The 26207-nt window shown below is 46.7% G+C and overlaps 2 protein-coding genes across 3 annotated transcripts; both read right to left on the minus strand.

Annotated features, from left to right (window-relative positions):
- Positions 1-1181: 1181 nt before the first annotated feature.
- Positions 1182-5735, minus strand: Tigd3 (tigger transposable element derived 3). The gene is made up of 2 exons (XM_005333443.4): positions 3877-5735; positions 1182-2979 (listed from the first exon to the last, which is right to left on the minus strand). The coding sequence occupies exon 2, from the start codon at positions 2961-2963 to the stop codon at positions 1548-1550; it is 1416 nt and encodes a 471-aa protein (XP_005333500.2). The 5' UTR covers positions 2964-2979; positions 3877-5735; the 3' UTR covers positions 1182-1547.
- A 145-nt stretch (positions 5736-5880) lies between these two features.
- Positions 5881-21243, minus strand: Dpf2 (double PHD fingers 2). 2 transcript variants are annotated; one of them, XM_005333444.5, is made up of 12 exons: positions 20900-21243; positions 16954-17114; positions 16230-16337; positions 15769-15932; positions 14769-14861; positions 14594-14672; positions 14058-14099; positions 12915-13052; positions 12427-12555; positions 12165-12277; positions 10750-10831; positions 5881-7158 (listed from the first exon to the last, which is right to left on the minus strand). In XM_005333444.5, the coding sequence occupies exons 1-12, from the start codon at positions 20929-20931 to the stop codon at positions 7082-7084; spliced, it is 1218 nt and encodes a 405-aa protein (XP_005333501.1). In that variant the 5' UTR covers positions 20932-21243; the 3' UTR covers positions 5881-7081. The 2 variants fall into 2 exon arrangements, with proteins under 2 accessions (XP_005333501.1, XP_005333502.1); XM_005333445.3 differs by lacking the exon at positions 14058-14099 and having other exon boundaries at positions 20900-21238.
- Between the last annotated feature and the right edge of the window lie 4964 nt (positions 21244-26207).

The raw sequence follows: 26207 nt of genomic DNA on the forward strand, positions 1-26207 counted from the left end.
TGGTCAGACAAGAAGCCATAGAGCTTCTGCCAGTATAAACAATTTCCCATGTAAGTGGGAAACACTTGGTCATGGGTTGGAAACTAGGCATTAGGCAGTCTGCCAGGTGAAGTGTCCCATGAAGCCACACAGCAAACACCCACATCCAGCCCCTACATTTCCCTTTAGGACAGAGTTGCTAGCTGCTCTGCTACTAGAACCCCAGTTTACCTGGGGACTCCCAGAACCCCCTTCCTTCCCATGCATTCCACATTCTGACGAGCTCCCTCACTCACAATCAGCCTCTGTACCTGCTGTCCCTTGATCTGGCACATCCTTCCCACTCCTCTGTCTGCCCCTCTAGCTGCAGCTCAAAGCTCACCTCCACCAGGAAGGAGTCTCCACAGCACTTTGCACAAGCTTTTGTGACACAACTCTGCAATCTTGTCACACAGGAGGCCTTGCTGAAGAATGTTGTATAATGAATAAACGGATAAAAAAAATCAATCAATATTTATTATTTTAAGTTCTGTCTCCTTTTTGCACCCCTGGCCTACCTCCCACCTCCACTCCAGACATATGCAATCAGATCAAAATGATCAGAGCTATAGAATGTCTGGGACAATCCTCCAGATCTGTCTGTCCTCAAGCCTCACTTCTTAGCAGGGTGGGCCATAGGACTGTCCACACTTAGGAATCCTGGCTGCTGGACCTCCAAAAGGAGGAATCCAACTAGCCCCCCACCCACAGCTTCACTGGGGCAACTGTCAGCAGTTGGTTTTTAAAATTTGAATTGAGGGCTGGTGTTGTGGCTCAGTAGCAGGGTGCTTGCCTAGCGTGCATGAGGCACTGGGTTCAGTCCCTGGCACCACATAAAAATTTAAAAAATAAATAAAATGAAGGTATTGTGTCCATCTACAATTAAAAAATATATATATATATTTTTTTTAAAGAGAGAGAGTGAGAGAGAGGGGGACAGAGAGAGAGAGAATTTTAGCATTTATTTATTTTTTCTTAGTTCTCGGCGGACACAACATCTTCGTTTGTATGTGGTGCTGAGGATCGAACCTGGGCCGCACGCACGCTAGGCCAGCGCGCTACCGCTTGAGCCACATCCCCAGCCTAAAAATATTTTTAAAAAATTAAAATAAAATTTGAATTGAAAGATTTTACCCTCCTCTGATAAAAATCACACCCTGGCCTTTTTTCTAGTTAAAAACTTTATTCCAGAAGCAGAACTGTTTTTAACATAGTGTTCAAGGAATACAGCCACTGTCTCTAAAGCCCAAGTCCTATCTTGCCAAGCCCCAGCTCCTCCAAATTCTTTCCCTAGGCTCTAGAACCTTCTCACAGAGTTTGGAAACTATATAGGCCAGACTCCCAACCTCCAGGCCCCACCTTTAGAGCCTCTTCTCAGGGCATGGGCACTTTGGCTCTGAACTTAGACCTGAAGTCGCAAGTCCTCTCTTCCACACACTGTATTTCCACAGGAAAGGGCCGATCTGCCTTCTGGAGAGGCGTTTCCATGGGAAACAGAGCAGGAGGGCTCTGGTGGCAGCCGAGCACCCTCACAGGCAGCAGAGCCGTTCCACCTCTGCCTCGCAGTCATAGAATTTTTCAAAAAGCTCTGGGGAGGTGCCATTGCACTCAAACCACCTCCTCAAGGTACCCAGGGCCCGCAGGGCGTCAGCTTTGGTGGGCAAGGGCTCAAAGCTGTCCATCTTGCTCCCCTCCTCATTGTCAGTGCCCATCTCCTCTTTGCAAACTCCAAGCCCTGGCTCCTCACCTTCCAGGTCCACAAAGCGGGAAAACTCCTCCTGGCTCAGCCCACTGGGGACTGGTGGCATCTCAGAATCTTTGTCTGAGGATGGGGGTGTTTTCCCTGGGGCCAGCCCTTCCTGAATGAAGCTGCTTAAAATGAGTTGAGGAGGCACCTTGGCCCAGGCAGCAGCCACCATGTGCAGAGCATCCAGCACTGTGATGCTGGCCCCAGCCTCAGCCAGTGAGGTGCCATCCCTCTCGCTCTGGACAGCAGTCAGCTTGCCCAGCAGTCGGTGTCGGTAGTGGGCCTTAAAGGCCCAGACTACAGAGCCAGGCAGGGAAGGTGTGGTGCTGGAGGCAGACAGAGGCAAGAGCCTCACGTGGTGGAACCCAGGCAGGCCCTCCAACTCCTCCATCACTTGGTCAGCCAGCAGCAAGGCTACCTGTCGGCCCTGTTGACCCATGTCCTGGTCAAACTGTGCTAACCATTCTGACCAGGGGATGCCTGGGTCTGGGTAATAAGAGGCAGGCAGCGCTTCACTGCTGACCCCAAAGAAACATCTTGGAGCTGACCGGAGCCCGCCAACCAATACCCGTCGTTTCTCTGTGCCTCTGCTGTTGGCACATAGCAGTACCTGTACCTGATCACAAGCAACTGCTCTGCCGGGCACTGCCCGATACAGCAAGGGCACTTTGGCACAACCAAAAACATCCTCTGGGGAAAAGTCTTTAAGGGAAAGAGGCGGCTGGGCCTGAGATGTGAGCCCTGGGGGAGGTGGTTCAGGGGGGAATGGAGGGGCAAGGACATGGCGAGCCCCAAAGCCTACATTGTTTCGGCGTTTCCAGCGGACTAGCCAGCCAATGCTGGGCACGAAATCCTGCCCCATGATATCTGCCAGTTCCTTGGCTTTGTGGAGCAGCATGGGTCCTGTCACGTCCCAGGCCTTGGCCTGGGCAATGTGGTACCAGCAGAGCAGGGCCTCATCAATCCCACTGTACTTGGACTCCCGTTTGCGCTTGCGCTCCCTGTTAGCTGTACCGCTGCACCAGTCTGCCAGCAGCTTCTCTTTATTCTTGCAGATGCGTGAGATCTGTGGCTGGGACACCTGGAAGCGCCGAGCTACCTCAGACTGGGACATCTTAGACTCATCCAGGAGTTCCAGCACCTGGATCTTCTCAGCCAGGGACAGGGCATGGAGTTTCTTCTTGCTACTCAATTCCATGGTTCCTCCAGAGCACCTGTGGAGACAGAAGATAAGGTATGGTGGCTGCGACCAGAAGAATGGGAGAAGAGTGCAGAAAGGAAGAGAGGATACATGAGGATAGGGGAATGGGCTGGAGTATGGGAGACCAGGGGAGACTGGACCAGCTGAAAGAGGAAAGGAAATGAACTGGCTGATTGAGGAGTGGGCTGGACACCACCCCAGGAAATGCCAGAACAGAGCTGGGAGGGGGCATCTCTGGTCAGAGGGAGAGGAGAGTCTGGCATCATTGGGGGAGAAGGATGAATAGAGTTCGGGACAGCTGCTGAGACAACAAAGGAGTGAGGATTGGAGAGGGCCTGAGGCTGGGGCAGGTGTAGGGGACAATCAGGGCTGTGTGTGTGTGTGTGTGTGTGTGTGTGTGTACCATGGGAGGGAGATGAGGACAATGGCCTGGGCTGGACTCAGATGATGTTAGGGGACAGGGTGGTGGGGTGAATGGGCAGAGCTGAGACAGACAGGTGTACAGACGACAAAGGGGGAAAAAGATGGATCTAGGGAACAAATTGGGGCAAGTCTAATTTGGGGCTGTGTGGGAAGGCAAGGAGAGGGGTAAGGCTGGGAGAGGGTCCAGCCTAGAAGGGAAGTGGAAGGGCAAGGGAGCGTGCAGGTGCACAGGCGACAAAGGGCGATAGGGGTGAGGAGGTTGCAGGCAGCGAGAGGGGCGGGGGTCCACCGCGGGGAGGGTGGTGGTCTGGGAGGGGTACCAGGGAGCGAGAACCTGCTCCCGAGATTCAGGCAGGCCAGAAGCCGGCTCTGCGCCCTGGCCGGCCTCTCCCCACCTCGACCCACAGTCGGTCGGCCAGATCGACCCAGGCGCAGATCCAGGCGCGACCCTCCCGCCCGCCCGCCGGGCCTCCCGCTCCGCACCCACCTCAGGCGCTAGTCCCGTGGCTCGCGCCTCTGCCCCTACCCGGCTCCCCAGCCCCTGTCCAGGGAGCTAGTGCACAGCAGGTGAAGGACTGGCACCACGACCCCGAGGGCGGAGCGGGCTGAGGGGCTGCGCGGGCGGCGGGCGCGCGCACACCAAGGTTCCGCGCGCGCCGCCCGCGCCGGGCTCTCTCCCGGCTGGGAAGACCGCGGTGCGGCTCCTCCGCTCCCACCCGCCGTAGCCCCGCCCCTGACCGATCAGACTGGCCCCCAGCGGGGCCCCTTCCCGCCCCTAACCACGTCTCATTGGAGGCCGCAGAAGTGGCGGTTCACCGGGCCCCCTGAAGGCGGGGCTCCCAGAGTGAAGGCGCGGGGGGCGGAGCCAGCACCCGGCGGGATTCCCCTGGAGCTACCCGGGGCGGGACCAGCCCAGGAGCCAGGTGAGCCCTCCGGCAGTCGCGCGTCCTAGACCTTCCTGGCCGTCACCTGAAACAGCCTGGCTCCTTCCTCTACTAGACCGAGCGAATGCCCCTCACGGAGTTGTTTTGAGAGAATGATGAAAGGAGAAAATGGATGCTGGCTTTAAGCCACACAAAAGCTAGTTACCATGGACAGCGCGGGACTCACGTCTAACAATCCGGCTACCGAAAATTATTTGCCTGGATCCAGTTCTGATTCAAGGCGTAAGAACTCGTTTGTATGTTTTAGTACCTCTTGACAAAATCCAAGTTCCTACACTCAAGATCTAATATTCCTTTCCTTGCTAACTTTCAGAACCGAACAAAATTGGGTATTTTAACTTGCAGCCCCAGCTTCCCCCCTTCCCAGCCTGCCTAGCTTATAGGCTTCCGTACCACTGCATTCTACCAGCTGCTGTCCACCGCTCCAAGTCCTGCAAACCCTTCTCACATTCCCTCATGCCGGCTTCAGTGTTCTCATTATCACCTTTCTTTTCCAGCCCTGGCTACTCAACCGCCAAGGACAGTGGCCCCACTCCCTCCCTCTATTCCTGGCCTCTTTAGTCTAAGTACTCAAGGATGTACGTGCTCAGCTCCTCACATCCCAGTTCAGAACACCCTATTTACTGTAACAGAACAGTCCAGAGTTCAGTCTTCCAAAAGGCGACTTTCAGGATGACCCAGAAGCAAAACCAAACCAAAGAAGACTTCAGAGGACCTATAAATAAATGAATCTTTCTCTAAAGTATTTAAGGGCTAAGGTGTAGCTCGGTGGTTAGAGTGTTTGCCTACCTACCATTTGCATGGGTCTGCATTTGATCCCCAGCACCACAAAAACAAAATTTAAAACTTCAACACACACTCAAGTGAGACATAACAAGATCCTCTACACAGCATCAAAATGTTTACTTTGTTGCAAGAGATTAATTTTGTGCATATAAATGTATCCTGGGAAAGACTGCAGAGCTGCATTGTGGACAGTTCTTGCCCCAGGAATACTGTAGGGAAGCAACATTATGACAGGGCTGAGACCAAGACTAAGGCCCCTCTGAAGGAGGTTGCCCTCATTATTTATGCAAATGCTTTCATGTGCCCCATGGTGATGTTACTTATGTCCTATGTTACTGTCACTTAAATTTATATAATAATCAAACTTCTGGATCCATTTTAAGTATCTTTGAGATTTCAAGGTAAACTATTATAAACTTGTCACCACTTCTATCCAAGTCTAGCAGAATATTCTCAACCAACCAAAGCACAGAAATAAACAGGATGTTAGTTATTTCAACCCAAATTTTGTATTGATGAAAACAGCTTCATTGTTTTTTATAAGAAGTTGTTATAAACTTGAATTTACATAACAAAACAACTAATTTTTTTTATCGGCTTACATGTTCAAAAATTTGGATTTTGGGCAAAAAAAGCTATAAAACGATAAAAAAACAAACAAACAAAAAAAAAAAACCAAAAAAACACTGAAGGAATAAAGTTTTAGATAACATGGCCTTCTTAACCAGGAGAGTTAGGAGATAAACCATCCAAGAGAGGGCTCTGTGTAAAAATGTTTATTTTTACTAATGTTTAGAATACAGGAACTAAAGAAAGGGGGAGGGGAGAAGAGACACAACTCCAAAGCGACAGTGAGTTAGGGCCTGCCCACAAGCAAAGGAAGGTCATTCCAGGGTGTCCTGGCATGGACCATCCCCCTTCTACTTAATGTCAGCGTCAGCGCCACTAAGCAGAAAACCAAGGAATCAGGGCATGAAGACCTTACCAGCTGCTAGCGAGCGTGCAAGGGAAGAAGGGGACATCTATGCATTCCTGTGACCTAGGAGTCAGGATACACAGGCAGGAGGCAGAAGCTCCCAATTCAGTAAAGGGCAGGAAGCTGAATGCCCAGGTCCAGGAAGAACAAAAAGGGGATTTTGGAGGTAGGCTTTTTTGTCGAGTTAAAAAACAGGCACATTATCCAACGTCTCCTTGTGGCCCCCAAACTGCTGGTCTGGCCCCCTGATGTGTCCCTTCTCCCCACAAAAGCAAAGGGAACAAAGAGGGAGGCAGAAGACAGGAGGTTCTGAGGGTGGGGAATGCTTGGGTCTCCAGAGACCACTGGTAAGTGAGCCAGGCAAGCACAGGAAGGACAGGTGAAGCTGCTACTCCCCTGGATGGGGTGAGGCAGGATAGAGCAAAGCCAGGAAGGTGACCAAGAGCATCCTGGCTCAGGCAAAAGACCCCTTGTAGCAGGGCCACCCTGGAGAGAGGAGGCAAAGCTAAGCAGCACAAAGGGCATGGAAGATTCCTGGTGTGTAGCTTCAGCTTGCTGACTCTCAGCTGCTCCCATCAAGCAGGCCCGGCCTGGCTCATCTCTGGGGAGGAAACTCTGGAGACCAGAGCAGAAGCTGGGCCAAGAGAAGTGAGCTGCTCTCCCACTCTTTCTCGGAGGATACGGTTTGAACCCTGTGATCACCAAGGCTTGGGCCCAAGGCAAGCAGAGTGAATGCACTTCATGGAGAGCAGAGAGAAGCTGGGCCCACGGGTACACCTTGGGGCAGCGTGCTGCTCCTTTCTCCCTGAGGGCCTGGGGCCAGAGGTGGTCAAGCTGCCACCTCTGCTTGTTGTTGCCAAAGACAGGTTGGCATGACCACCCCAAGGTTCTGGACTTGTGAAAGAGAGGAGGAAAGGAAAGGTATGAAAAAACAAGGTGGAGGAGAGAAACAGCCTTAGATATGTGGGGGAGCTGGGGGTGGCACATCAGGAGGAATTCTGGTTCTGGTAGATGGAAGCTTTCTCCTTCAATAGGTCCAGACACAGATGGCAGCTCCAACTTCCTGCAGAGAAGCATAATGAAGTCAAGGTGGGCCCCATAAAACCCGTATCTACTGTCCTTCCACTTTTTTTTTTAATTCTTTTTTTTAGTTGCAGATGGGACACAATATCTTTATTTATTTTTATGTGGTGCTGAAGATCAAACCCAGTGTCTTACACAAGCTACGCAAGCGCTCTACCACTGAGCCAAAATCCCAGCCCTGTCCTTCCACTCTTTACACCTCATCTCTAGGTGGGATAAGAGTAATTCTGCAGCAGCAGTTTCATGATGACCCTCTCGGTCTTCAATACCATGAAAAAATTCTTCATGAAGATGAAAGTAACAATCAGCTATAGGATCAAATACAGATGCCCAGGTCCTCTTGGCCCTGATAAATCAGATGCCCTGGGAATAGCAGGAGAGCCTTGGCAAAGACAAGTTTTCAAAGTGCCCCAGCTTGCCAAGCAAGGTGGCGCAGTCCTGTAATCCAAGCAGCTAAGGAGACGGAGGCAGGAGGATTGCAACTTCAAAGCAAAAAAAAAAAAAAAAAAAGCAAGGCACTAAGCAACTCAGTGAGACCCTGTCTCTAAATAAAATACAATGGGGCTGGGGATGTGGCTCAGTGGTCAAGTGCCCCTGAGTTCAATTCCTGGCACCAAAATAAATAAATAAATAGATAGATAGATAGACAGACAGATAGAGTGCCCCAGCTTTAGCTGTATTATTATCAGAATAATCAGACATGGTTTTCATGGCGCCAAAAGTAGAACAAAAGTCATGAAAAGAGGCTTCAGAGTTGGGCAGAACTGTACATGTCTGCAATCCCAGCAACTCAGGAGGCTGAGGCCCTCAGCAACTTAGCAAGACCCTGTCTCAAAAATAAATAAATAAATAAATAGATAGATAGATAGGGCCAGGGATGTAGCTCAGTTGGTAGAGTGCTTCCCTTGCATGCACAAGGCCCTGGTTTCAATTCCCAGTACCAAAAAATAAGTAAGTAAATAAATAAATAAAAAGGCTTCAGAGAAACCAGTTCTATTTCCACATTAGGATAGCTTTCAGGGCTGGGGTTATAGCTCAGTGGTAGAGCGCTTGCCTCGCACCTGCGAGACCCTGGGTTCGGTCCTCAGCACCACTTAAAAATAAATGAATAAAATAAAGGTATTGTGTCCAACTACAACTAAAAGATAAATATTAAAAAAAAAAAAAGATAGTTTTCTGCCAGGTGTGTTGACACACACCTGTAATCCCAGCTACTTGGGAGGCTCAAGCAGGAGAATCACAATTTCAAAGAGCCCGCACAACTTAGCAAGACCCTGTCTCAAAATAAAAAAGAGCTAGGATGTACCTCAATGGTAGAGCATTTGCCTAGTGCATGCCAGGCCCTGGGTTCAATCCCCAGTACTAAACACACACACACACACACACACACACACACACACACACACACACACACACACACGTAAATAAACCCCAAACAAACAAACAAACAAAAAACAGCTTTCTGTGAAAAGTGGGTAAACTCTGATGATTCAAACATTAAGACCCAAGACTAAGTTCATATAAAAACAGGAGATTATTGTCTCATGCAAGAAAAAAAAAAAAAAAAAGAAAAAAAAGTCTCAGATCTTGTTACTAATATTCGCTAAGGGCCTGGGGCCGTAGCTCAGTGGTAGAGCACTTGCCTTGCACGTGTGAGGCATGAGTTCAATCCTCAGCACCACATAAAAATAAATGATAAAGATATTGTGTCTATCTACAACTAAAAATATTAAAAAATATCTATTTGCTATGGCTGGATTATTCTTTTTTTAAAGAGGGGGACAAAAAATTAGCCCTTAATGTTTTAAAATTATAAGCGTAACTGTACATGTGTGAATTTGGACATTATTCTGGGGGAGAGGATTCACAGATTTTATTAACTCTTCAAAGATATGTGACTTAAAAGTTAAAGAGGGGAATGTGGCTTAAGTGGTAGCGCTCACCTAGCCTGAGCGGGGTGCTGGGTTCGATCCTCAGCACCACATAAAGATGTTGTGTCCACCAAAAACTAAAAAAAATAAATATTAAAAAAAAAATTTCTCTTTAAAAAAAAAGTTAAAATAGGAGAGTCCTTTCTAACCCCAAGGTCAATGAGCAGAGGTTGGCAAACTTCTTTATAAAGAGCAAAAATGTTAGTAATTTTAAGCTGTTTGAGCCACACAGTTTCACTCCCATCTTCCATTTCTTTTTGAAATTCCCTTTAAAAATGTAAAAACTAGGGGCTGGAGCTGTGTAGAAAAGTGTTTGCCTCACATGTGTGAGGCACTGGATTCGTCAGCACCACATAAAAATAAAAAAGATATTGTGTGTCCATCTACAACTAAAAAAATATTTTTTAAAAAGTGTAAAAACTGGGCTGGGGCTATAGATCAGTGGTGAAGCGCTCGCCTAGCATGTGTGAGGCACTGGTTCGATACTCAGCACCACATAAAAATAAATAAAGATACTGTGTCCAACTAAAAAAAAAAAAAAAATGTAAAAACTAGGGGCTTGGGGGTATGTGTCCTTCAGAGTTGTCACTCAGTGGCCTGGACACTCCAGAGGACACTCAGCTGCAGCTCTCCACTACCTGGTGTCAATGGGAAAGTCCTTTTGGGGTTAATGCAAACTTCATCTGAAATATGTTATTTGATGGGTTAAAAAAACAAAACAGGGGCTGGGATTGTGGCTCAGCAGTACAGCGCTCGCCTAGCACAGGTGGGACCTGGGTTCGATCCTCAGAACCATATAAAAATAAAGGCATTGTGTTGTGTCCATCTATTCCTAAAACAAAACAAAACAAAACAAAACAAAACAAAAAACACTACTTCCTCCCAAGTCAATTTATAAACTAGGCATGGCTGCAGCTGAATGCTCCCCTGCACTACTAAAGGACTCTTAGTAGCCTCATTTTCTATAAAGTGACAGCAGTTTGACCTATAAGTTTGCTTTCAGCACACAGTGAACCACTTCTACTGCCTATATGCTGGCTCCCATCCTCTGTGCACAGTGCAGCTACTGGGCAGTAGTGTTTTTCTCAGTAAGCTCCTGAATTTCTACATAGGTGGTGGTTTAGGCACAGAAATCCTGCTGGAGGGGGACTAGTGGAAAAGTAGCTGCTTCTTAGGGCCACTAGTTTCAGTGAGGAGCTTACATAAACTCTCAACATTATTAAACATTAAACTTGGAGCATTATTAAAATAAACTACTGGGGGAGGGGGGAGCAAACACTCAAATCTGTCAAGTTCAGAGAGATGAAAGAAAAGCTTCACATTAGACAAGCTACCAACTCAATTTCTGGACTAGCTGGAAGACCAAGCTCCCCTTCTGGGTGACTATTTTCTGATCAGCTGTTTTCTCATGGGTTGCTATTTGTAAATGTAACTGATGATAATGTTCAAACATTAAACCATTCAGGCTGAAATGCTAGGAAAACATCCTGAACTCAGTCATGGCAAAGTTCCTTACTTCTTAACTTGGAAGAATAAATAACTAATAACATAAAGAAACAGAACTCAGTATTTACTATACAGGTGATTTTTTTAAGTTACTAATAAAATGATTTTTCTGAATAAAATATCTTACTGCCTACCTTCAGGAGGCTCAGACATAGATGGGGTGAGACAGTACATGTGGTAGCCACGGTCACAGTCATCACAGAAGAGCAGCTGGTCCTACAGAAGACAAGAAGGAAGAGGAAGGGGATTCAATGATTTATGTGCCTTAGTAAGGTGGGGAGGGGTGAGTCGAGGGAGAACAGAGGCAGGGACAGGAAGAGGGCTTCTGAGAATACTGCTGCTAATTCTGACAGGGAGAAGTGGCAGATAAGAAAGAATAGATGTGGGAATCTCTGGGTAGAAAACAATATTGTCTATCACCACCCAGGTCAACTCAGTCATCCCTCACTTGGATCCTATCAGGGTTTCTAACTGATCAAATGGCCTCCACCCTTCCCATAAAATCTATTCTCCACAAAGTACCTGATGTTATCTTTTTAAAACATAAAACAGAACACGTCATTTCCAATTAAAAGCCTTTAACATCATTATACTGTATTTGGATTAGAATATGAGGACCAGGACCCTGGGTACTCAGTAGTGGAGCACATGCTTAGCAAGTATGAGGGGCTCTGGGTTCAACCTCCAGAACATCCCCACCACCCTCAAAAGAGCCCAAGGTTCTGAGGTCCCAAGGTCTGGTAGTGCCTACTTCTCTGATCTATCTTCTCCCACGCTCTCCCTTGGAACAGGAAGGTTCCAGTCAGCCACATCAAGATTCTGAATATACCCAATCTGTCAGACTGAAGGCCTCATATTGGCTGCTGCTTCCTTGAAAATGCTCTAACTCCTGCCGGGTACACTGATACACACGGGTAATCCTAGCAATTCAGGATGATCACAAGTTCGAGACCAGTCTCAGCAACTTAGTAAGACCTTGTCTCAAAGTCAAAAAGGGCTGGGGATGTAGCACAATGGTAAGGTGCCCCTGGGTTCAACCCTTAGTACCAAAAACACACACACAAAAAAAAAAAAAAAAAAAAGAAAAAAGAAAGAAAATGATCTACCTCCAAACCTTCTTGGACTGGCTCCTTGGTATCATCCAAATTTCAACACCAACCTCACCCCCTCAGAAAAGTCATCTCTGACTATAAATCTAAATCAGTATCCAGTTACTCGCCACCACATCATTGGTTTCGTTTTCTTCAAGGCACATCATAAAAAGCTCTCATTTCCTTGCTTATTGCTGTTCCCACAAGAACACAAATTCCATGAAAGCAGGAATCTTGTCTGTCTTGTTTAGTATCCTTGGAGCCTAGAACAGTGTCTGACCTAAAGCTGGAGCTCAAGAAACTTGAATTTGCTGACAAATCCAAGTTCCATGGGGTTGCTGGGTAGGGGCTGTGGGAGGGATCTTGCTCCTTTGAAACGAAAGCTCGCTTTGTAGGGAACTGTGGGGAGAGCAGCAGAGGCCTGGGAAGAGCCACCCTGGGGCAGGTGGGACACGCACGTCATTCTCGGAGGTGCCGCAGAGGTTGCAGCACTTGCACTCGATGCACTGCCAGCGGTAGGTCTTCACAGCAGCCATCATCACAGGAGTGAACTGGAGGCAAGATGGATGCCCTGTAGGGGGAGGTGAGTGAAACAGGTGGCTGGAAATGTGGGGAGAAGCGAGATGAGCTGCTTGACTAAGATAGTGCTGGAAGTCACCAGGCCAAGAGCCCCACAGGGAATGGGTGCTGTGGCAGCCCTCTCCTTGGTGGTAGAGGTACCTGAGCGGCCACAGTCAGAACAGGACACCAGCTCCTCAGGTTGTCCTGTCTTCTTATTGATCTTTGAGTCCCCTAGGCAGAAGTCACAGTAGTTGTTGGGCAAGGCCAATCCATCAGGACCTTTCTTGGCTAGACAGAGAGAGAAAGAAAGAGATAGAATTATTTTTTTTCTGGGTATTGGGGATTGAACTCAGGGGCACTCGACAACCGAGCCACCTCCCCAGCCCTATTTTGTATTTTATTTAGAGGCAGGGTCTCACTGAGTCGCTTAGTGCCTTGCTTTTCCTGAGCCTGGCTTTGAACTCACAATCCTCCCACCTCAGCCTCCTGAGTTGCTGGGATTACAGGCGTGCACCACCACGTGGGGCTGAGAGAATTCTGATGATGCTTATGAGGGTGCTGAGCTGCTCAGCATCCCCGCAACGAAGAGCAATCATAAGCAGTCTTCCCCTTCCCGCTTGCCCACCTCCTCTGACACCTCAGCTTACATTTCTGCTCCTCAGATCGCTGGGAAACAGGGGTGGGTGGTTGGGAGTCTTCCTTGTCTTCACCCTCCTCCTCAGCCAGGTGAGAGTGGGCATAGTGGTAACTGAGGCCAGGTCGATTCTTGTAACGTTTTCCACAAACTAAGTGAGAAGATTGTAGGGAAAGGTATTAGGATACAAGAGTGCCACATCCCTACCCCTGAAACATACGGCAACCACCCCTGAGCCAGCAGCTCTGTTCTGGGACAAACCTTGACAGTAACCCCCACCCCCACCTTTAGTCAGGAACAGCAGTCCCTGAAGCTCTGCAACTTCTGGCACTCTTCTCCCTCACTAAAAACCAACTGCATGGTCACTATTACTCTTCCATGTTGGCTTTTTTGCAGGGGCTCAGCCCTTGTTGCATCACTACTTGTCCTGGGAATAGTAACAGTCTGGGAAGCTTCAAGTTAGGAAAGGGAAGAAAAGTATCTATGGTCTTGCTTTATGACAAGAAGGGGAAAGGCAAGGAAGAGACTTCAAACTCTCACTCCTCAGTAAATGTGGGAGGTTCATGCTACCCCACATGTACCATCGAGTCCACACCTGTTGAATGGACAAAGGATTGGGAGTGGGTATTTTGGGGACAACCTACCAACTAAACCGGCTGAGGTAGCTGGTCCCCAAACACACTGAAACAAACTCCCAATCAGTGCCCTGTCTGTTCAACAAGGAAAGCAGATCCCCACAAGGCAACTTATAATCTTGAGTAGTGACACCAGAAGGTTAAGGGGCCAGCCGGAAGGAATGAAGAGGATGGGAGTAGGAGGTGCAGGGATGGTGGGAACATTAGCTGACCACCGAGCACCTGTTGGGAAAGGGGGAACAGATGGATCTCTCTGTAATGGGTTCTTTAAATGCTTTTGAAGCTACTCCATGCATTAGGCCCATGGGCCCCAGGAATAAGTTTGTGGGTCACAAGCAGTGGTAAAGGCAGTTTCCAGGATTCTGAGAAGTGGAGCACAACTGCAGTTCCATGGTTTCTGCCCCCATGCCACTCCAGACATTTCAAAACTAGCATCACAGGAGATGAGAAAGGCAGGAGAAACAAGGGAGGAGGGAAAAAGGGATAGGAAAACCAAAAGTCTGAAAAGTTGAGAGAGCTACCTCTCTGGGGCGCTTTCGAGGTATGCTTTTGTTTGAAACTATCTGAAAGACAGAAAGAAAAGTCATGAGGAGGAGGCCTTGACACACTTGAGACGGGGCGGCAGCAGCAGCAGGAAAGCGGAGCAAGCGAGAGAGAACCCCAGCAGCGATGGTGCTCCAGGGTGGAGGCATGAAGTGGGGCGAGCCAAAGCAAAAGGAAAGAGAACAGACACTGAAGACCTCAGGGCCAGCCCCCTGCACCCTGGCCTGATGGGCCAGCAGATCTGGATGCCTCCCACTGAGAGGCCAATCCTGTCTGCTGGAGTCCTCCCCACTCCCCCATCCCAGGGGACAGCAGAAATCTCTCCCAGAGCATGCAGGTCCCACCCATCATCAGAGGCCCAGGCCTCCCTGGGGTTTTGGGGGGAACCAGTCAGCAGGCAGGATGAAAGCCCAGGCTTGTTTTACCACTCAAGGCAAGAACATAACCCTCCCCCTCTGACATCCAGAGCAGGTGCTGGGTCCAGGGACTACCCACCCACTCATGAGGCACTCACTATCACAGGCATAGGGCTTGTCCCGGTCCTCCAGGATGGAAGCATCTAGCTTCTTCCGGGCACTGCCCACACCCTTACCCTGCCAAGAAAAGAAAAATGATGGCCTTACTAAATAAAACCTGGACCTCCTGAGGCCACACTGTCCCAAGCTGCAGGCCCTACACTGGCCTTTCACCTTGGACTTCCCCTTGCCCCGACGCTTGGGAGTATCTTCTTCATAGTCCTCATCATCAAGGTCATCCAGGAAGTCATCTGGTTCTAGGATCCGCTGAGAGCACAGGAAAATTAGAATGAGCAGAAACAGCACACATTTTAAAGCTCCCTCACCAAAGGACTGGCCACTCATGGCCTTGCCCAAGACCTCCCCTGTGACCTGGCCCCACTCATACCAGCCTTGTTCCTCTCCCTACAATTACACTCCTGGTCCCTTCAATGTTTTCCTTCCTCTGTGCCACTTCATGTTGTTCTCTTACCCAGAATGCCTTTCCCCACCATCTCTGGCCAAATTAAATGTCATGCTCCACAAAGCTTCCCTGCCATGCCTGTCTCTGATTGGCTACCATGGGAGAACACTGTTGGTAGTTCCTTTCTGGCACTCACAACCTACTTTAAATGAGAACTTTGTTGCTTACTTGTGTGACTTTGTGGTAAAATTTAAAACACGTTTGCCTCAGCATCCCTATCCACGAAATGGGGATTACTAGACCTACCTCATAAAGCTGTACAGGGTTAAAGGGAAAGGATGTGGAGAAGCACTCAGCATGGTACCTGGCATTATCTTTAGGTCTTCTTAATTCTAAACTTAGGGTTAACTTCCCAGTTGGCAGAGACCAGGTCTGCTTCACCTATCTAACCCCAGATGCCAAAAAACTTTTTGACAGAAACTTTTGTGCAAAAGAGGATGAATGAGTGCAAATCCATACTTAAACGGAAAGAATAGGAACGACAAGATGGCAACAGAGAATCCACTGAGTATAAGAATAGAACTGAAGAGGCTGCTTCAGCTTCTGCTTTGTTTTTATAGTGCTGGGGATTGAATCCAGGGCCTCATGTTTGCTGGACAAGCACTCTACCGCTGATCTACTTTAGTTCTGCTAACTAGATGCCTCCTTCCTCCCATGAAGAGGAGGCTGGACTTCATAAAAGCTCTCCTAGAAATAGGGTTAATCTCATACCTTCCGTGCTCGACTGTTGGTCACAGGGAACTCGCCCAGGCTGTCATCATCAACTCGGGGATCTGGAGCGCCTCGCTTCTCCAGAGGGTCAGTGCGCAATAGTGCCTCTAAACTGCTGCCATCCTGAGAGATGAGTCCCTCCTTCTTCAAGGTCTGGTCTGTGTCTGAAACATGGTCAGGATGACATAAAGTTCAGAAGGATACATAGTGCCAGGATCAACAAAAGGACACCTATGGTCTTCTATTCTCTGGCTGCCCAGGAATCAAGACACCCTAGTTGGCTTGCAACTTAGATGTTTACCTGTCTCTATTACTAAACTAAATTCTCTGAAGGAAGAAATCATACTCAAGTTCATTTTAACCTCTGCAAATCCTAGCACAGGGCCTGGTAGTGACAGCTGATTAGCAGGCCTCTTGCCATACAGCAAACCATGCTCCTGTTCAGGCAAGGTGTCCCTTACCTGGTTTAATAGATGGGAAGGAAAGCCGGGGATCCTCAGGTGGGTGGGCTCGCCGCTTTTTCCGCCAGCGCCGGGCAGGGTAGGAGTACAGCTGTCCAGAGGCCAATCCTATAGAAGGAAGACAAAAATTATGCCCTAACCCAGTCCTAGAAAACACTAAATACTTTCCACTTGAGTAGGCTCCCTTGACTTTTACAGCAAGGGAGAAATACTGATAGCAGGAGTGCAAGGTTGGCAGAATATTAAGGGGGAAAAAAAAATAGATGTAAGCCAGGTGTGGTGGTCCATGCCTGTAATCCTAGCAGCCTGAAGCAGAAAGATCATAAGTTAGAGGCCAGCCAGCCTCAGCTTAGCAAGGCCCTAAGCAATTCAGCAAGACACTGTCTCAAAAAAAAAAAAAAAAAAAGGGCTGGGGATGTGGCTCAGGGGTTAAGTACCCTTGGGTTCAATCCCCAGTATTAAAAAAATAAAAAAAAAAAAAGTTTAGGGGCGTTGGCTAATATATCATTCTCCAAAACCCAAATAATGACTTTGGCAGGGCAGAAAACAAAGGTGCTGGTATAAACCCATCTGCTTCATCCTGCCTGGTTTCTAATGATGGGAAGACCATGTTCATACACAGGTAGGGAGCAGTGTGGGAACTCTCAACTACCCCATCACCTAAGAGAAGGGAAATTCTTCCTCCTTGCATTCCTGAGTTCCCTTCCCGAGTCTGTACTCTCACCTGGACCCCGGTGTCGCTTTTCCATCCAGATGTAACAGTTGCTCTGGGCTACTCCAGTCTGTGAGTCCAAGAATGGTAGGCGCACGCTGCGCTCAGCACAGAGGCGGGCGTTGTAATTGTGGCACTGCTCCATGGCATCTTTGTAGTACTGCTCTCCAAGGCTGCAGGAAAGACAAAAAGCAAGGGCATGGGGTGTTAAGCCATCCTCTCCCCTGCAAATGCCTTTCTAAAAGGCTCAGGAGAATGGGAGACTACCTCTTCAGTTCTTTTTGTCTCCATCTCTGCTTCTTGGGAACCAAGCCCCTTCATTAAGTTATCATGAGGAAAGGTACTTTACAAATTAATCAGACTTAAATCTTAACCAACAAGAAGTGGAAATGGGGTTAGTGGATGTTGCTCAGTGGTGGAATACTAGCCCAGCATGTGCAAAGCCTTGGGTTCAAGCCCCAGCACTGAAGAAAAAAGAAAGAAGGAGAAATAAAATGTTCTTATGCTTCTCAATACATCCAGCCCTGTGCTAGCTAAGATGCTAATTCTCTTAACCCTCATGACTTTAGTAATAGATGCTAGCCCATCTTACAAATGGGGAAGTGAATTTACCAAGACCTAGTGGACTTATCAAAATGCTCCCCATGAAATACTATTTAGCCATATAAAAGAAGCTCTTCATGTACTGATATTAAACAATTTTGAAGATAACTAGGAAGAAAAAGCAAGTTACAGTGTTGAGGTGTCACAAGATGCTACCTTTAGTGTAACCAAGAAGTAGATAAGAACTTGCAGGCCTCCAGGCCCTCAACACCTGAAGTTCCTGGAAGCTTTTACTGAGCACACTACTGACAAGTACACTAAGACATAACATAAGAGCTGAAGCAAGGGGAAATCCATAAGTGCCTTAAAAAGCTGGAAAATTGTACATTGCCAGGAATTATGTGGTTCTAAGAAGTACGAACAATGAATCAATCTTGTTCTGGTCCTTCAGGGCTTAACAACTACTTTGGTATTGAGAGAGTAAACTAACTGCAAAAATTCATTTTTATATTTAATCAATCTTCTAGGGCCTCCCACACAGTAGGCACATGCTCTACCACTGAGCTACACCCCCCAGTCCAATATTCAATCAATCTTTGTTGAGGGCAGAGGTGATTTCTTTCCCATCATGTCTTCATTACCCATGAAGATGTCTGGGACACATCAGGCTGAACTTGGGAGTAAAAAGACCTGGCTTGGCTACAAGTCATGAATGTGCACACTTCATCAACTTATGTGGATCTCTGTTGCTCTTCTGTGGATTGGGGAGATTGGACTAGATGAGCTCTAACATTATAAGGATTCTGAGGGAGAGAACCAGGCTTAAGAAGCTGGAAAGAGTAAGGCTCCGTGGCTTTTGTCTGTAACTTAAGCTACATCTACAAATCCTGCTCTGATATCTGAGTGGGTTGTCATTGTGTGGCTGCAATAGAGCATTGCACAGTTTAGCCCGTTCCCAGCAAGTGAAAAAAACACCCCACACAGTCAGTAACACCAAGCACAGCCTGGCTTGATTCGAAGTGCTGTAATGACTGTAATTTGAGGTAGACATGAATCTTGTGTTGGAGAGCAAAGTGGAGAAGGAAACAGGCTCACATTTGCTCGCCTTTAGGAGGCAGCCACGTCCTCATCACACAGGGAAATTGGATAAACAAGGCTGAGTGCAGCAGCTCCTTTGTTTCTGCTGATGGGAATTGATACTGACACTGGAAGTCAAATGGAAGGAAAGGCCAGGCGGGATGAAGACTGCAAAATCAGAGCAAGGAGGCTGGAAGTGGTTTGGGGGAATGGATGAGAGCTCTTCTGTCAGAGCTCTTATTAAGTAAGGGGGGATAAGCAATCATTTAGGTTAGAGGGCTGGAAATGAAATACTTAAATGTGTTGGGGGAGGGTCTGATAAGAGAATGAGAGAGCTCTTATGAACTCAGAGCTGCTATAAGAAGAAATTTCAGGCTAACACTATTTTCTAGATCTTCTTACCTAACTTGAAAAGTTCCCAAACTAGTCGGCCATCGGTTATTTTACATTAGTATCTTACTCTAGTAAGACTCCTTAAAGACTTTCAATTCTGACATCTCATTTGGGAAGGATAGAAAATTCGCAAATACAAAAATTTTTCTCTCAGGACAAGATGAAAGTCGGAAAAGATGAGCTAGCAAGCCCTGACCTCAACACATAACCCTCAACTTTCAGAAAACTAGTCACATTATAATCAAGAGAAGTTTCAGAAAAGCATCTCTCTCCATGGCAAGAATGGTACAAGAGAAATAAAAGCCCCCTTCTTAAAGCAAAAGTTCTGTGGGAGAAGGTATTAGTTGTGGCCCACAGTCCTCTGCAGCTACAACTGAAGAGAAAGCTGCTTTCTCATTATTCATACTCAAGAGTCAGTGGCTGGTGACCCCCACAATCTCCACAGCTCTGTAAGAGAAATGAAAAGCCACACTCTATTTAAATAGGCAACCAGTAACTTATAACACTCCATGAAAAGGTTGACAACCCATTTTATTGAAGAAAGTCTTTCAACATGAGGAGCTTCATTACATGTAACTCTCAAAACCTAGAAGCTTTGATCTTTTTCTGGCAATCATGAAATCTGTGTGAAATCCTCCCCTTACAATGGGATGGGGAAAGTCAACAAAGAGAAAGGCAGGGAAACAAAGAACATCTGAATAAGGATGGATAACTATAAAAATGGTAGATCCACAGCATCATTTCTAAATTGAGGAAAACGTCAGCCTGAAGAGAGCTGGGGAAACTGAAGTGAGCAGATCAAAAAGATAATAGTGCTGGGAGGAGGGGTGGTTGAAAGAGCAGGATAGAGCAAAAAGCAAGTTTAAAAAAAAAAAAAAACCCACAAGAGGAAAAGGCACTTAGCTTAATGGAAGTGGGAAAGCATTCTAGAAGAAAAAGGCTCCAGGCAGTGGGGAAGAAGCAACTTAACCTTAAAAAAAAAAAAAGGCTCTTGGGAGAGTGGGGTTTAGTTTACTGACAAAGACAGATAAGAAGCTGTGAGTCCCTGAGTATGGATTCCAAACCTCGCCTTATCATCCATTCAAACCAAAAGCCCTGACTGGACATCTAGACAACTCTAGGATTTTCCTACCCTTGCATCATTTGCCCAGCGGGCATTAATGAACCAATCCATCTGAAAATGCATTTGGGTTCTCCAGGAAGAGAGCAGCTGGGAATACCTCGAAGTCCCCAAACACCTTTAATTTACAGGAAGCAGCTAAAAAACCAGTCTCCGTGTTCCCAACAACCAGTAACTAACTCTGCTCGAAACTGACCAGCACGACGCTGTCTAGGGTGCGGGGAATGCCCACCCGAGGCCCCGTGGGCTATTATTAAGTCGCCCCGGACGGCTTCGGTCCCGTTGCCGGCTCTGGACGGCGCAAAGGCCCACTCCCCCCAGTCCCTTCCCTTCGGTACGTGCTCCTCGGCCAGTTCCTCCCAAGAATGATTTCTAATCCTGGGTGCCCGCTCCCCGACCCCCAAACGTCACGCAAGCGGCGGTCTCCAACCCCGCAGGGGAGGCCGGGCGGACGGCCCCGGGCGCCGCGGGCCGCGGTGGGGAGGGGACCGCCGGGCTCCTCCGACCCGGGCGTAGGGGAGACGGGCCGGGACCGGGAGTCACCAGCAGCCAGGCGCCACCTCGGAAGCCGCGACTCCTGGGCAGCGCCCGCCACCCAGCCCCGCAAGAGGCCGTCGGTCCGGGCCCCGAGTGCCCCCCTCAGGGCCTCCACAAGTTTCCAAAGAAGCGCAACGTCTTCTCCGGAGTCTCCGGTGGCAAGCCCCACTGGGAGTCGCAGCGTGGCGTTCCCGGGCATGTCCCCCTCTCCATCTTGTCTCCCGTACCGCCCTTCCGGGGACCCTTACAAGACCTCCCGGCCCAGAAGAGAAAGAAACGGCCACTCACAGCTTGACTACATTCTCCACCACAGCCGCCATCTTCCCTGTTCCTCTCCCTCAGGCCGGGAGGCCCCGGAGCCCGCTGCGCGCAAGCGCCAGGACCGCAAGAGGCACGGTTTCCCCGTCCTTCTGCGCAGGCGCAAGCCGTGGGTGAGCGCGCACGAGAGCGAGCACTGGAGGACCAGCTTCGTTTCTATCCGCCGGCGCTGGGAGGGAAAAGTCGGGTAGAGAATGGGGTGCGCGGTGCGCAGGCGCAACTGGAGGCCCCCGCGCACCAGGCAACTACAGCTGGTGCCTCGCCTCTCCCAATTAGGGAAGCCGGAGAAAGGAGGGAGGGTCTGACCTAGCGCTAAAATGAGAAAGCAAGGGTTAGTGAAAGTTGGGAGGCCCGGAGATGGGCTGTTTGGAACGCAAGCGCCTTCCTCTCTGACCTTTAGCCAGGTTGTTGATCTCACTCCCAGGGGAGGGACTGGTGAGTAGCTAAAGTCCACCTGTGCTCCCAAGCGTGTACCTATTTTATTTAATTATTTATTTAGTGGTACTGGAGATTGAAGCCAGGACCTCGCACATGCTAGGCAAGTGCTCTACCGCTGAGCCACAGTCCCAGTCCTTTTTACTTGGTGACAGGGTCTCACTAAGTTGCCCAGGCTGTCCTTGAATTTAGGATTCTCCTGCCTCAGCCTCCTGAGAAGCTGGATTTGGGGTGTGTGCCACCGACTGGCAAAGATAAACTTCTTGGGTTGGGGATCAAACCCGGTGGCCCCGCACCTGCTAGGCAAGCACATGTGCCCATTTTAGACAGGAACGTGAACACCCAGATCTAGGCATTTTTGGTCTGACCTTTGCGAGCTGAGAAAAGATGCCTTACTTTCCCGCCACTAAGCTCCTTCACCCAACTTCACTGATACCTACCTCCTCTCCCTTGCCTCCTACTTCTATCTAAGCTCATTCCGTTCCCTGAGGTTTTGAAGAATTTGCCTGATGCTACTAACTATGTCTCTCTCTTCTGTACCTTTCATTTCTCCTTCATTATTGATTCATGAAAATCTGAGTGCAAACATGGCTAATATCCCCTTTTAGAAACTCAAAAACCCTTTTTTATGTCCAATTCAGCTTTTGATTGTCACCTCATTTCTCTTCACCCTTTCAAAGCAGATTTTCTGCTTATATTCCCCTCTCTGTTGCCTTGTTTTCAATCTCTCTTTCACCCAATTTAATAGGGATTTTGTTCTCACCTGTCTATCTAAAACAGCGCTTACAAAGTTATCACAATCTCCGTTTCACCAGGTTTGGAGATCAATTCACTGTCCTCATGAGTCTGTCAATCCACATGACATGGCTGAGCATTATCACCTGTCCTACTGCCCTGGCAGTTCCTTCAGCCTCTCTCCCCTGTTCAACTTGCCAGGATCCCCAGGACTTGGTCCTTGGTCCTTTTCATTTCCCAAATGTTCCATATTCTACCAATCCCAAGATGCACACATACCCCATCCACATTGTTGTATTTCCGAATCAGGATGCATCTTACTATCATTGTACTTTAAAATCATTTTTGGAAGGTCAGAGTTCTGAGGGTTTTTTTTTTCCCCCCGGGGGTAGGTACCGGGATTGAACTCAAGGGACATTTGGCCACTGAGCCACCCCTATTTTGAATTTTGTTTAGAGAGAGGGTCTCACTGAGTTGCTTAGCGCCTCATTTTTGCTCATTTTGCTGATCCTCCTGCCTCAGCCTCCTGAACTGCTGGGATTACACGCATGTGCCACCGTGCTCAGTGAATTCTGAGGTATTTGTCAATACTGACTCTGTACCAGCATCAAAACTTTCAGAATGGGTGTCAGGAGTTGGGAAGAATAATCCAGAGATGACATTGGTGCACTTTTTTACCCCAGGGAACCAAATGATTATGCAGATGAGGGATATCAGAGGTGACTCCAAAGCAGGAATCAAAAGTATTCTAGCCCATGGGCTTGGGTTGTAGCTCAGTGGAAGAGTGCTTGCCTAGCCTATGTGAAGCACAGGGTTTATTTTTCAGAACCACATATAAATAAATAAAGATCAAAGTGGTACAACCTTTAAAAAAAAAAAGTATACTAGCCCTAAAGCTCAACATAAACATACTTGGCAAGTCTATTCTTGATGCATACACCAGAAAACTACGTGAGAGAATGTTCACAGCGACATTATTTGTAATAACTCCAAACTGGAAACTCTGCTGCCAATCAATGGTAGAATAGATTAAATAGCATTTGGCTCAGTGGTAGAGTGTGTGCTTAGCATGGACAAGGTCTTGGGTTCCATCCAAAACACCAAAGACAAAAACAGCAATGTATGTATAGTGTATATTTATAATTACATGAATAAATCTCAAGAACAATATTGAACAAAAGAAGCAAAGTATCCTTCAAAGAGGACATAATGTATGATTATGTAAAGTTACACAAACAGACACACTAATCTATGGGGGTAGAAGTCAGGAGAGGGGGCATTAGTTGGCTACTGAGTTATGTTCTTTTTCTTCATCTGTTTCAGGGTTACACATGTTTGTTCTTTTTAAAAAATTAATTGAGCCACACAGGTTTGTGTACTTCTCTGTGTGCATATTTCAATAAAAAGTTTGAAACAGCTGATGAACCCAGCATCAATAGCTTTCAGTTCTTTTAGGGTTTTGTTGTAGGTGTATGTGAGTGTGTGATACTGGGGATTTAATATGGGGTGCTTATTCACATCCATAGTCCTATCTATCTATCTATCTATCTATAGAGCCTCACTAAGTTGTTTAGATCTTGCTAAGTGCCTGAGTCTTGCTTTGAACTTGGGATCCTCTTGACTCAGGCTCCAGAGTCTCTAGGATTATAGGTGTGCACCACTATGCCCTGCTAACAGAAAAACTTTTTGTTTGTTATTTTTGTTTGTTTCTCACTAATTTTCCCAGGCTGGCCTTCAATTAGGATACTCTTGCCTTAGTCTCTGGAGTAGCTGGATTTACGGTGTGCACCACCATACCCAGCTTCTTTTAAGAAATGCTACATCGCCCAGTAATAGTTACTCTTCATGCTCTGAACAAGAATCCACGGTATTTCTCTTACAGCAAGAAGTGAACATAGGAGTGCTGTCTCTTGTAATCTCAACTATGACTCTTTTACAAAATGTTTATTTCCTGTTCCTGCAACTGTGGACTCTGGCTGACTTAGTCTTTAGGATTTGAGGGAGGAATGTTTCCACCAGGGAGCACAATAACGATTTCTCTAAATCATGAGCTGAGTTTGTCAATGGCCCATTTTGTGTTCCACATGCCACTGGGGAAGAACATAAAAGAGAGTCCAGGGCTGGCTGGGGTGATTGATTCTGATTGTCAAGGGGAAAGAGGATTTCTGTAATCTAGGAGGCAGGGAGAAATAAAAATGAAACAAAGTGAATCCCCTGAGATACAGTGAAGCATTCCTGGGCCAACAGGAATGGTTGGTGGAGGCTAAAACCTAGGGAGTAAGCCCCGTATTCAAAACAATTTTAGTCCTGGGGCATTTACTAATCTGAAAGATAGAACTTTGAAATTTAGCTTTCTTTTGTCTGTCTTTAGGGGGAGGAACAAAAATCAAAACCCAGAACTTGCCCAAGATGAGAAGTCAGAAGCTCTTCCACTGCACTTTAAGAGGGAACCCCAACATCTATGGACTTCCATTATCTGGGTGGTTCAGGAAAGGTCAAGCCTTGAACTTGGATTAATGTGAACTTTTTCTTATAATGCTCCCACTTACCTGGCAAAAGCAAGCAGGAAGAAATTACTTCCTTCCTGAAGGAATGTGTTAACATCCTAAATAAATATTATCCTTTCTAAAAATATATTTTGAGATACAATGGCCAACCCATATTAAAAAGCAAGTAATGATCAAGCTGGGGCTGTAGCTCAGTTGTAGAGCACTTGCCTAGCATGCATGAGGCACTGGGTTCAATCCTTAGCACCACATAAAGTAAAATAAAGACGTTGTGTCCACTTATAACTTAAAAAAAAAAGCAAGTAATGATCAATCACACAAATAAGAAACCTTGTACAAGGACCAATACAAACAATAGAAAATATAAATTAATCCACAAAAAATTAACATATAGGAATTGTCTGGCACCAACCATAAAATAACACTGCCTACTTAAAGAAATTAAAATCAAACACAGAAATATATGTAGGGAACAAGTATGTATTAAAAAGTGCCATGACATTTTTTGAAAGAACCACATAGAACTTTTAGAACCAGAAAATACAGTAACCAAAATAAAGAGCACAATGAATGAATGGGTTAAAGGCAGATTGGACACAACTGAAGAGAGAATGAATGAAATAGAAGAGAGAAAGAAATTACATTCAATATAGCATGAAAAGACAAAATAACAGAAAATACAGAATTAGAGACAAAGAGGAAACAATGAGAGCTCTAATAAATGTTAACTGGAGTCCTAGAAGGTAAAATAGAGAAAGGACAGAGGCAATATTTAAAGAAAATGACTACTAATTTTCCAAAATAATGAAAGACACCAGTCCACAAATAGAAAAAGCCCAATAAAGCACAAGCAAACTAAATAAGAGTTAATGGAAGGTCAGTCAATGGGTATTAATTATGGTTTGATAAGAGAAATGTGTTCTGGTATTCTATTGCACTACAGATAATAATGTACTGTAGGGTTCAAATAAAGCTAGAAGAAAGGATTTTGAATGTTTTACCATAAATAAATAATAAATGTTTGAGGAAATATATATGTTTACCTTAATTTGAACCTACACAATGTATACATGTATTGAAACCTCAGTGGTACCCCTTAAATATGTGCAATTTTATGTGTCCATTAAAAATAAATAAAACAGGACTTAATGGAAATAAGTGCTAGTACATTTAATATAAAATAACACAACATCTGCAACATACTTTCAAAAGGCCAGGAAAAAGTTTTTATGTGGTGATAGAGAAAGCAAAGAGGCAAAATGATAATAATTGGCAAATCTAGATGAAAGTCACATAAAAGGTCTCTGTGCTGTTCTTTCCATTTCTGTAAGTTCAAAATCTTTTGAAAAAAAGTTTTGGAATAAAGTTAACTCTAAACAGGGAGAGTCATCAAGGGCTCAGATTTTTTTTAATATATATTTTTTTTAGTTATAGGTGGATATAATATATTTATTTTATTTTTATGTGGTGCTGAGGGCTGAACTCAGTGCCTCACGAGGGCTAGGCGAGCGCTCTACCTCTTAGCCACAACCCCAGCCCCCATTTTTTTTTTTAAATGAAGTTCTGAGTCATGCCAACTGCTAACAGTCAAAGCACAGGCT

The sequence above is a fragment of the Ictidomys tridecemlineatus genome, chromosome 4 (genome assembly GCF_052094955.1).
Source record: "Ictidomys tridecemlineatus isolate mIctTri1 chromosome 4, mIctTri1.hap1, whole genome shotgun sequence".
NCBI classification, from domain to species: Eukaryota; Metazoa; Chordata; class Mammalia; order Rodentia; family Sciuridae; genus Ictidomys; species Ictidomys tridecemlineatus.